This window comes from Ceratotherium simum, chromosome 22 (genome assembly GCF_057802395.1).
Source record: "Ceratotherium simum simum isolate JZ-2026a chromosome 22, ASM5780239v1, whole genome shotgun sequence".
In the NCBI taxonomy this organism is placed as follows: Eukaryota; Metazoa; Chordata; class Mammalia; order Perissodactyla; family Rhinocerotidae; genus Ceratotherium; species Ceratotherium simum.
In genome coordinates, this window is record NC_141921.1 from 5,447,448 (window position 1) to 5,459,869 (window position 12,422).

Here is a 12,422-nt window from a genome sequence, read left to right on the forward strand (position 1 = left end):
GGATCCACATGTGGCTTCCTGGAGGAGGTGGCATTTAGGTTGGAGTTTGAAGGAAGGATAGTACGGGAAGAATGAAGAAAAAATTTTTTAAAAATTGTAACTACCTTCCTCAGTGGAGTACTTTTATAATTTTGAAAGGTATACAGTTCTTGAACACATGGCATTGATATAAATTTCAAGTTGATATTCTGACTTTAAAAATCAAAAAACATTACTGGAATAATCTTAAGTTCTCTATTTTCTGTTGACAGTAAAACAGTGTTCGTGAGTACTATTGAATACTCGATTTCCTTTTGTCCCTCAGTTACTATTATGTAAGGCAGTTTTTTTTTGCTAATGTGATAAATTTTCTTTAGTGAGAAGGGTCCCCACGAGGGATTGCCCAGTTGTAGGGGACAGCCCGGAGGGAAGCGCAGAGTAGTCCCACTCAGTGCACATGCGGTGCACCATCTTGTAGGCAGCGCTGCTTACTGTCCCAGGGACATTCCTACCCTTGTCACATTTCCAGAGCAACAGTGCTAGAGACTTAACTAAAGGTCCGATTCTCATGCATCACGGAAAAAGTTCTGTTAATCTTTTGCCCACACTTAACCTAAAATGAACCATTTTGTTAGAATTTGGGGCATTTCTTAAGTGATTAAGTCAAAGTTTTGCCTTCAGTGAATGTTTATGTGTGTCCCTGCCTGTTGAATTAATAACCTAACTTTTCCCTCAGTTTAGAGAGCCGTGCTGCACAGACCTGCTTAAATGAGTATCACCTTTTTTTCCTGCTTGCTGGAGCGTTTATGGGCTATAGCTATAGCCTCCTGTATTTTATCAACAACATGAACTATCTTCCATTTCCCATCATACAGGTAAGAGATCATTTGAGCATTACCTTCTGTCAGAATTTGGCAGAGTTAAAATTGCCTTGGTATGTGTAAATATAACTGGCCTTATCTGATTAATGCAAGATTTGATCAGCAAAATTTAGGACTGAGATCCTCAAAGTGCCATTTGGAGAGGAGAAATTTGTCTTCATAGACTTGAGCGTATATGTGAGAGCCGTAGGTGCCCATCCTGCTGCCCCTCTCAGAATATTGCTGTGCTCCACTCTTTCCCTCCCTGCTAGGTAGTGGCAGTTGCTGTGACCTAGCAGGGCTGGGGGAGGAGGATGATGACATTCATGCAAAGTACCTCTGTGCAGCTGCCAGCTTCTTTTTGAGCCTAAGAACCTCATGAGCTTTAGGATGTGCAAGTAAGTATAGAATATGCCAATTACTGTCTCAAATCCTCTTCAGAACAAGGCATGATGTGTATAAACAAATAAAACAGTTTCAGCTGGTTTGAGTGGGATAGTTTAAACTATCTTTTGGTTAGGTTTGTAAAAATCTACTAATCTGGTAGGAGACATCTCTGGAACTCAGAACTGCGTCCTCTGGCAGGAGAGAGAAAGATCGGTTGAGATTGCTCCTCTGGCATCAAGGCGCGCCCCAGCCTGTTCCCGCTCTTCCTGACTGTGCTATTATTCACTTCGTTCCCTCTCTGTGGCAGGCTGAGGACTGGGCCTTGGAGCAAAACTCTTAGAACCAGCCCCTTCCCATGAGGACCCAGTCTGGTGGGCAGGGAGGGACGTGTAAATGTGTGCTGTGTCGTGAGAGTGTAAGTGTGAGAGTGTGATGGCCTCGCGTTCTCCTGGTTTAACTCCGGTGTTCACATGCCTGTTGTATCCGTGAGAACAAGGTGATGAAAACACAGCTACTGCAGGAGGTAGTGCTCATGGAAAAGGAGCTGACCCTCCCTCCCTGCAGTTGGTGGATGTATGAGGAGAGAGTCATTTAGAAATTCTTAACATCTGGTGGAGATGAATTAAAAGCAGAATGTCAGCTCTGCCACCTCAGAATTTCAAAAGGAGAAAAACCCCAAAATCCTGTACAGAAATATCCATGGTAAATCATTTTTGAGTCAAACATGATTAAGAATATCGAGAAGGAAGAAGAGAAAGTTAGAGAAAAATGAGATACCCCCAAATACCTTGCTCCTCCGTGAACCTCAGCTGAAAGTAACCATCTGTTTAAGGTCACAAATGTGCAACAGAGTGAGCAGAGGAGCAGTCCAGTAATGACAGTGCTGGTAAATTAGTGTCTCTACCGTGTAATGTCACATTTGTAAAATTTGACTGCTAAACTTTTTTTAATTTCTTTTGATAAAATTTTAGATTTATTCTTATATCCCAGAAGTTTATTCTCTGATGGTAATATTCAGCTTTGGCTTCAGGTTGAACTTTGGCAGAATGTTGATTTTTAACATTTGGCCATTCACTGTTTGGCCAGAATATATTTTGAGGTTGTCTCTTATAACCATGAGTGTACAGTGGCATTTGGTCTGCCCAGTTGGGTGCTGTTCTCCAGCCTGGGGATGGTTAGAGCAGTTTTGCTGGGTGGGTACAGTGGAGTAAGGGAGGTAAGGATGTTGGCAAGAGTAGTTGAAATGATGGATCTTTGTGCCTGGGACCATAGTTTCTCATCCATCAAGTTTGTAACTGTCTTTGTGTAGCTGGGTAGATTTGCCTCCCCAGGAGAGTGAGGGGGAGGGAGGACACTATAGCTTAGGTTTCTTTCATTAGCCCTAAGAGCATGGTGCACGGAGTATGACCTTCCCTTATACGTTTTAGGTTGCTCAAAGGAAGCAGGATTTGATTGTCAGGACATCGCAAGCTTGTTGTGAGAAATCAGGCCCATTCCTTCTTCTGAACATACACAAAGTGGTGTGATGGCTGTAGCCATTTACTTTTTTTTTTTTTTTTTTTGTGAGGAAGATCAGCCCTGTGCTAACATCTGCCAGTCCTCCTCTTTTTTTTTTGCTGAGGAAGACCGGCCTTGGGCTAACATCCGTGCCCATCTTCCTCCACTTTATATGGGACACCACCACAGCATGGCTTGCCAAGCGGTGTGTCAGTGCGTGCCCGGGATCTGAACCGGCGAACCCCGGGCCACCGCAGCAGAGCGTGTGCACTTAACCGCTTACACCACCGGGCCGGCCCCTACTTTTTTTTTTTTTTAACCAGCCAAGCTGACCAGAGAAAGTTAGACCTTAAAAAAAATTTTTTTTGTTTTTTACAACCAGTAGTAACCATTATTATCATCGTCGTCGTCATCTTTGGTGCTACCTGTCAGCCAACTTCCTAAGAGTATAGTGGTAACATTTTTATTATAAAATGTTATTCAGGGGTCGGCCCCGTGGCATAGTGGTCAAGTTCGGCACTCTCTGCTTCTGCGGCCTGGGTTTGTGGGTTCGGATCCTGGGCGTAGACCCGCTCGTCAGCCATGCTGTGGCGGTGACCCACGTATAAAGTAAAGGAAGATTGGCACAGATGTTAGTTCAGGGCTAATCTTCCTCAAGCAAAAAAAGAGGAAGATTGGCAACGGGTACTAACTCAGAGTGAATCTTTCTCAGCAAAAAAAAAAAAAAAAGTTATTCAAATACTATAGATAAAATGTCAGTTCACTTTGGCCACTCTGTGGCCAGTCTCAGTCTTTGCCTCAGAGATAACCACTGGGACCAGTTTGGTGTGTATTCTTCCAGACCCCTTATTGTACGTTTACGTATATAGTACCTATGACATATTTTGTGGGGTGAGGTTTCCATAAGTAGTTTTATATTGTACATGTTATTCAGTAACTACTCCTTTCATATAACAATATGAAAAATGAAATCCTTTAAAAAAATCTGCTAATTTTAACCACTTTGCCATTAGCCCATTAGGTTTTTTCCTTTAAATTGCCTACTCTACTAAAACCATTTTTGTTGTCCTTATCAAATTCTTAATGACAGACTGGTAGGGAAAAGCAGAATGCTAGCGTGCAGTAGGGAACAAAGAAATGGAGGCACACCAAGACAGGGCTTGGCAAGCTCTAGGTCAACAGGACTGTTTGAAAGTATTAAATGAGATAAGAATTACACAGTAAATACTCAGTAAAGGATAGCTCATAGCCAAATCACAGAAGAAACCCAACAGGGAATTGAAAAACACTTCAGCTTTGGAGCAAGAAAGTATATTAGCTATGCTCTGCATACCTACTGAAATGTCTGCCTGCTTCCCTGTCTTCTCTGGAGGCTTCTGAGTAGTGGTTGAGGTGAGAGCTGCAGTAGGAACAGTACAGAAACTATGCCCTTTTTACTGGGGGGTCGAGGGGAGAAGGTGGTAGCACCCAGTGGCTACACAGAATAGTGCAGTTTCGTATCTTGGACTTTGCAAATATCTGTGTAAACCAGGATACTTGAAGTGACCAGGTATTTCCATGGGCTGCTTTTTGTTAGACACTGCAGGAATCTGCTGACGTGGTCTGAACCTCCACCTAAGTGCTGTAGTTCTTCGCTGTTCTTGAGCTCTTGAAATTCCTTAAAGAAGGATCAGCTGTAATACAAGCACAAAAGAAGACCAGAATTTGAGAAATTCATCTTTGGTTTGTTAGGTTTCTTTAGATTCTTTCCAATAATTTAAAAATATTTTTTCCTTTGGCATTTTGGGGGCAGGGACTGGAGAAGGCCAAATAACCCTTGTTTCACAACAAGTGTAGTTTTTTCAGAAAAAAAATTTCATGTTTTTTCTTATTTGATTCTTTTCTCTTAAATTGTTTGAGTTGGAAGGTACCCACTACAGAATTACTTAGCTGGTTTAGACTTCTTATCTCACAGATAGCTAGATTGAGAGGAGATGTGACTTGCTCAGTGTTGTGCAGAAAGAGGAAGCACTAGAACTCAAGTCTCTGATCCTTAGGCTAGTGTCTTCTTCACTGCCTCCTATTTTTCTGCAAGCAGCATTTTAAAAAATTTAGTGTAGGGGCAGTATAGATTATCTTTAAGATTGCAGGCTCTAAAGTCAGCCTGCCTGGATTAAAACCTCAGCTTTCTTTTTGCTGGCTGGTAACATTGGTTAGGTTACTTAACGTCTCTGTGCCCTGGTTTTTCCATCTGTAAGATGGGGATAATAATAGAACCTCCTTCATAGGGTTGTTTTGAGATTTAAATTGATTAATGTATGTAAAGTGCTTAGAACAGTATCTGGTACGTGGTAAGCACCCAAAGAATGTTAGCTCCTGTTGTTGTTGTTATGTTTTTTTGTACTTTTTCTATCTCCATAGTCTTTAGTATCAAGTGTAGATTGATATTGTTAATTTTCTCACTTTGGATCTCGTATAATGAGATGTTGTATAATGTAAATATTAAATATTTTAATAGCAGAAATAGTTGACTTTTTGCCTCTGGAGTAAAGTTTGTCTTTTTATGGAATGATTATGTTGTATATGTGGACAGTTAATAGTTGTGTGCTTGCTTTAGAATGAAGTAAACCTCTGTTTGGATGTCATTTGATTCTGTTTTTCTTTTTTCCACAGCAGTACAAGTTCCTGCGCTTTAGGAGATCTCTGCCCTTACTAGTTAAGCATAGTTGTGTGGAGTCCCTGTTCCTGATTAGAAATTTCTGTATTGTGTATTATTTTCTTGGTAAGAATTTCTGCTTTTTGATACAGTGTATGCATTAGCTCATAGCTTGGGAAATGTCAGTTACAAAGTCATTCTTGGGTCCGGCCTGATTGCGCAAGCCGTTAAATACATGCGCTCCGCTGTGGCGGCCCAGGGTTCACTGGTTCGGATCCCGGGCGCGCACCGACGCACTGCTTGGCATGCCATGCTGTGGCGGCGTCCCATATAAAGTGGAGGAGGATGGGCACGGATGTTAGCCCAGGGCCAGTCTTCCTCAGCAAAAAAAGAGGAGGACTGGCAGATGTTAGCACAGGGCTGGTCTTCCGCACAAAAACAAAAAACAAAGTCATTCTTGATTGTATTTGTATGTTTCCTACAGTTGTAGGTATGTGATTAGGCCAACTGATTCATTGTTTAGATTGTCAGAGTGTTTAGTTAAGGGAAAATATTGTTAAAGAAAATGTGGTATATACATACAATGGAGTATTATTCATCTTTAAAAAAGAAGGAAATTCTGTCACATGCTACAACGTGGATGAACCTTGAGGACATTATGCTAAGTGAAATAAGCCAGTCACAAAAAGACAAATATTGCATGATTCCACTTATGTGAGGTATCTAAGGTGGTCAAACTCTTAGAAAGGGAAAGTAGAATGGTGGTTACCAGGGGCTGGGGGTGGTGAAAGGGGAGTGTTTAATGGATATAGAGTTTCACTTTTGCAAGATGAAAAAGTTCTGGAGATCTGTTACACAACAAGGTGCATATAATGTACATACACTTAAAAATGGTTAAGATGGTAAATTTTATGTTATGTTTTTTTACCACAATAAAAAAAATGTGTTCTTTTAAAAAAGGAAAATATTGTATGTCATTTGGTCATTACTCTAGACATAACATGCCGTTTTTATAAGTTTGTAACTTGTTACTAATACAGTAGAAATGTCCTGTTGCTAAGGGAACCTTGTAGAATTTATTAACATGAATGTCAAGCACAACAATGCAGCTTATTCAATATAATGAGCAATACAAGTTGAATGGAAAACGTTAATGTCAATAGCAACACATAATAATGTAAACAAAATCCAACATTCTAAAATACTGTTCAGACTATAACTTTTTATAATCCTACTTTTTTCTGTGGATATAATTTGACAAAATTGTTCTCACTGTGTGTAGGCCATTCTGTTGTCTACTTTTTTCATTCGTAGTTTATATAATCCATTTTTCTACATAGCTGTTATAATTGTCATTCTAACATTAACACTTTGTTGTATTGGATTAACTTACTAAAGTCAGTCTGGCCGTTCCTCTATAGTTGTATGTTTGGGCTGACATAGCGTCCATGGTCAACTGTTTCTCATATAACTCCATTTATGTTCCATTCAAATTTCATTTCCAGTATTAACACTTTTTATTTCTTTGTTGCCCTTTGGCCTTTTTTGGCCAGTTTCCTCTTTCAGTTATTTATTTTTGTAAAATGTCCTGGGAGACAACACAACTGCATGCTTTGCTGTCTGTGTGTGAACTAAATGAAGGACACATGTGAGTGACCAATTACCAAGAGACTCTGAAAGAAGTGACATGATTGGTCACAGACTATGGTGTGCATGTGTTATCTCCGTACTGATTTATGTACTGAGAAGCTAGAAGTTCTACATTCAGTTCCTCATAGTTACTATACGGCAGTAATTGAAATTTGAATTGTGTTGTTGGAGGACTGGTGTTACTTCACTAAACCATGGTAACTGAAATATGTACACATTGGAACTGTGCAAAGCAAGGACTGCCTGTATTTAGAAATTATTTTCTTGCTCATTCCTAATCAAACAATCTAGCATTTTGACTGAGGTCTTGGTGTTGACTTGGCCGTCTCATCAACTCCATATTCCAAAGCATGATTAAGATTTATTTTATTAACTTTTTTATGTTCATAGCATGGTATTTTTTTCCCCCTTAGGCCATATTCCCAAAGCTTGGATTAGCACTGCTATGGACCTTCAGATAGATGAGTAAGTGGTGTACGAAAAGTCTAATTTTAACTGTTTTTAGATGTTTCCATCCTTTTAGATGTTTGCTAGTTTCCAGATATTTTGTTTATATTTAGCCTTTAAATTTTTTTAAAAATTGTATTCATTTTTGAATACACATGGTTCACACAGTTTAAAATTCCAGTGGTAGATAACAGGGTGTACAGTGAGAGACTCCTTTTACTCCTTTCTCCAGTCACCCAGTTACTGTCCCCAGAAGTAAGCAATGATAATTCATTTTTTGTTAGATACAGCTTTTATATTACATAAAAGTGGACTTCTTGAGTTGGGTAGACATGCCACTCTTGTTTTTCTCCTCAGTAATCATTCTGTGCTTTGTTGTGGTAGACAAGCACTGTGCTGTGGTGGTATTCTAATTTTGCCCATGAGGAGGTAATTGAGCAAGGTCAAGTGACCAGTTAAAGGTCACAAGTGGCCGTCAAGTGGCAGCACTGCGGTGTATTGTTCTAGTTACCATGCACTTTGCACATAAAGCTTTAATCTTTATTTGGCAAATAAATATGAATTTCTCTATTAGTGTTTGTTCTTTTAAGTTTGGTTACTCCACTGTGAGACTTTCCGTATCATACACAGGCTTCACTAATACCAGTTTCTGGGAGTGGGATATTGGCATTTATGGGTATTTGAGATATTACAGTTGCTGCAGTGTAGATTTCAGTTCCTAACTTTTAAAACTTCCTAGGAAAAATTTAGTTTTGTCTTCTGCTTAATTACTAGATATGAAACCAAACACTCGAGTCATTTAGTATGTTAGCCCAGATTTTTAACTGGGTCAAATGGAAAGAGAAAAATATTTGATAGAAATTTAACATAATACTTATTTCCTCCTTTCACTTAAAAAATGTTCTATTTGTATGGCAGTGCCTGATATTCTATCCTTAATGTATGCCAGGAAATGTTTACTTGAAAGCTGAACATAACTTCATTTATTGGGTGGCCCCCTGCCCCCAGTGAATGTCAAGCACTCTGCTGGGCACTCCTAGGAAAGCTATTTTAAATCTTATAATAGCTGAGAGGTAGAATGAAGAGATTATGCCACCATTATGTGGATGAGGTAACTGAGAAGGGATAGGCCAAGGATTTACCTAATCACAACACTTAGAAATGGCAGAGTCAGAGGTTCAAATCCTGTTTTTACCCCTGCTAGTTGTGTGATTGTAGAATTATGATGACTTTGCTAATTGATCTGTTCAAGATTTTGGCAAAATAGCATTCACTTTATTTAGCAGTCTTAACAGTTTCTTAAATGATTGAAAAGTAAAGGTTTTTAGGTTATTTTTAGGTTATCGTTAGTTTTAACTACTGTGAAACTGTTTATCGATATACAGATGGAGCTGAAATCTGGTCCAGGAGAGATGCTAGTCATGTTGAGTGGTTTTTAAGTATCAAACTACAAAGCAATAATAGTAAAATTTTATCCAGGCTCTAGGGCTTATAGGTACAGTTCGTTCTTTCTCCATAGTAAATGACAGTGAGAATTTGGAACACACGAAACTGAGTGACAGTTTAGGTCTACTCTTCCCTTAAGGCTCCCTTATGTACCTCATAAGAAAGTATTAGGGAAAGAATTCTGTAGGGTACAAAAGGAGAGGAGTCTATCACCATTATTATTTTGAAATTGGATTTGTTTGTTTCTCAGTGTGGAGCCCCAAGTCTGTTAAATGCTTAGATTGTACTTTTCCCATAAGATTAAATAGTAATTTCTACTTTTATAGGCAGTTTCATAGGCCCCTTGACACTGTGAGTGGCCTCTTGAATCTCTCATTACTCTACCATGTCTGGTTATGTGGTGTCTTTCTCCTGATGACTTGGTACGTCTCATGGATACTCTTCAAAATCTATGCCACAGAGGTTAGTGTTGAGTTTTTTGTTAATACTTTTGTGTTGTGGAGTGCACAGATTTCTTTTTAGTAGGACACTGATCAGCATGCTATTATGCCCAAAGCCATTTTGAGAAGTCAGGTTTTGGTTTCTCTTCTGAGACTTCATTAAGGTCGTATCATTTATAACCATCATTTGCTTGGTATTTTTTTCTGAGGAACAGTGTTGGTATCCTTAATTGTTGGAAACTAAACTGAATGGACTGCTAGTGGTACTTACTATGCTTTGTCTATAGTCTAATTCTCTTCTGAAGGTTTCCATTTCTCTATTGAGTACATACTAGGTGGGCCTGAATTTTAAATTATTTTTATGTGCTATTGATATAGATACTATTAAAATATTTAAGTATAAGGCAATAAAACATTTGTTCTTTGAAGGAAACTTTTAAAATATATATTGAGGAAGTGATTTTAAATGAATGGGAATTACATTGTCTTTATCATCCAAGTGTTTTTCTAGGGAAACGAGTGTTTCTGTTTCATTTTACCGTCTCTGTAAGTTTGTGTCCTTCAGTGGCTTCAGAGATTCTGTTTTTAAAATTTGTTTCTATTATTGAAAGCCAGAGATCTAATAAAATTAGGAAAGTAACATTTTAGAAAGTGGCGTGTTTGGGTATATATAACTTTAATGCAACCTGTTTTTGCAAAGAACACTAACAATGTTAATTTGTTTGTATTGTCTCCTTTTTAATAAATTTCAATTAGTGCTTACTTACTGAATGTAATAAAGTCATGAAAATAATAATTTTCATAGTCCTTATGTTTGATTATATTTGACAGGCTCATCTGTTTCCTGTTCAAGCACCATTTGCAGAAGAGTCAGATGAATGCCTCCCGAAAGTTTTAAACAGCAATCCTCCCCTCATCGTAAAGGTACCAGAACGGTGCATTTTGTATCTTTACACCGTCATCTCTAACTTATTTATTTATTTTTTTAAATAATTCTATTTATTTATTTGTTTTCCCCCAAAGCCTCAGTAGATAGTTGTATGTCATAGCTGCACATCCTTCTAGTTGCTGTATGTGGGACACGGCCTCAGCATAGCCGGAGAAGCGGTGTGTCAGTGCGCGCCTGGGATCCGAACCTGGGCCGCCAGCAGCGGAGCGCGCGCCCTTAACCGCTAAGCCACAGGGTCGGCCCATCTCTAACTTAAATCTTAAGGAAGGACTTAATATTTAGCATATTTGGATATATTTTTTGAGGGCCTACAATATTCTAGGAATAGCATTTTTAAAAATCACCTACATGCTATACTGAATGCTGTTTACTTTTTCAGTTTGCTTTCGAAGTAACTAAGATGCAAGTATATATTGCAATGGATGTATACAAGAAAAGCTAATTTGGTATTCAGAATATATATAAAAATATTTCCAAGCATGAAATATGATGATATGCAACCATATGCATTTGCTTTTCATAAACTCCTCATGGCAGCAAAACAAAACACTGTTGATTTTTTTTTTTTTTTTTTAATCATCGTATCAAGACATATTTTTACTCATGTAGTATATTTGTTGACTGTTAGGATCAAAGGTAGTGCTTGGTAGTGTGTAGACATTCAGTAAACTCTTAAAATATAAATAATGACAGTGATCCTAAAACAAATTTTAAGCAAAAGAGTTTAAAGAAGTTGCAATAAGTTTACAAATCAAACTAAGTGAGAATAAATTGGTTTGATTTAAATTGCATTTTGAAATTTTAGAGTAGCTCTACAATATGTGTCATCCTAAGAGGTCATAGTACGTGAAAAAGAATTGAAGTAGTTAGAACCATAGTTTTGATTACACTCTGGAAAAGTTATAAACTAGTTAAAAAAATGAACCACTGAGGCTCTGATTACCTTGAAATATCAAGTATGACAAATTTAATATATAAACAAAAAGATCACTAATTCATTTAGTTATTTAACAAATCTTTATTTACTGGGGCAGGTGTCAGTTGCTGCTAGTTACTTAGGGTATAATGATGAATAAGATGTTATATAGTCTAAAGGAAAACGCAGATACACAAAATAATGAAAATTTACTATGGCAAATACAGTGGGAACCACTTATTCTGCTTGGGACCAATACAAGAAAGTTTCAGGGAAGGGATGGTATCTGGAAGGAAGAGTGAAGAGGTTTACCAGAGAACAAAATGGAGATTTCCAGTAAAAAATGTACAGCATGTGTTGTGTGTCTACTATGTGCTAGGCACTGCCTTGAATGTGGTAGCAAGATGTTGTCCCAGCCTCACAGTGGGTGGAAGCAGATGAGACAAGTAGACAGGCAATCACAGTAAATTATGTTAGTGCGACGGTTGAGAGCTGTGTGAGCATGTTTGTGCTGGGGAGGCCAGGGAAAGTGCCAGGAGGAAGTGATGTTTAAGTTTCCTACCACAGAGGTCGGCAAGAACACAGGGAGTTCTGTAGTACGTTGTAGCTGGAGCCTGCAGTGGGTTGGGTAGCCTACAGAGGGTAGAGGCAGGAAAGTTCTGGAAGTCTAGAAAGGAAGGTTATAGTTCTGAAATATTATTTCTTTCATGAAATATTTCAACTAATTTCCCCTTAGATATGTAATGCTGAGCCTAATTCATAAATAAGATTTTATATAGAGATTAAACAACTAATGTGTATTTTTTTTCCCTTTTAGTATCTGGCCTTGCAGGACCTCATGCTGCTTTCACAGTATTCTCCTTCACGAAGACAAGAAGTTTTCAGCCTTAGCCAGCCAGGTATTGCTAAAAGTAACAGACTTGATTAGGCATGTGTGTGCAGAAAGTGTTCCACTAAAGTTTTTGGTGGGAGAGGTATATTTGATAAAATTTCATACATGAGCGAGTCCAGTAAATGAAGTTTTGATTTAAATCTTATACAACTAAGTGTTTGTGTTGTTGTGGTTAAAAGTTATGTCATTGGGAAAAGTTGTTTTTTTTTTTTTTTTTTTAATTTTTATTATGAAAAATTTCAAACATACAGAAGTTTAAAGAATAGTATAGTGAACACCCATAGACCTTTCATGTAGATTCAACAATTGCTAACTAACATTTTG

The 12,422-nt window shown here is 38.2% G+C and overlaps 1 protein-coding gene across 4 annotated transcripts in view; it reads left to right on the top strand.

Annotated features, from left to right (window-relative positions):
• The window catches only part of NDC1 (NDC1 transmembrane nucleoporin), a 50,405-nt gene that overhangs the window by 9,099 nt on the left and 28,884 nt on the right, over window positions 1–12,422 (top strand). For 3 of the 4 annotated variants that reach the window (XR_015555737.1, XM_087445911.1, XM_004438576.3), the window contains exons 5-10: window positions 716–854; window positions 5,376–5,484; window positions 7,422–7,473; window positions 9,228–9,363; window positions 10,173–10,265; window positions 12,024–12,105. Coding sequence is in view for 3 of the 4 variants with exons in the window: in XM_087445911.1 (XP_087302037.1) it covers window positions 716–854; window positions 5,376–5,484; window positions 7,422–7,473; window positions 9,228–9,363; window positions 10,173–10,265; window positions 12,024–12,105 (611 nt within the window). In the remaining variant the exon portion in view is untranslated. The remainder of the gene's footprint in view (window positions 1–715; window positions 855–5,375; window positions 5,485–7,421; window positions 7,474–9,227; window positions 9,364–10,172; window positions 10,266–12,023; window positions 12,106–12,422) is intronic. The other variant, XM_087445910.1, reaches the window with a different exon arrangement.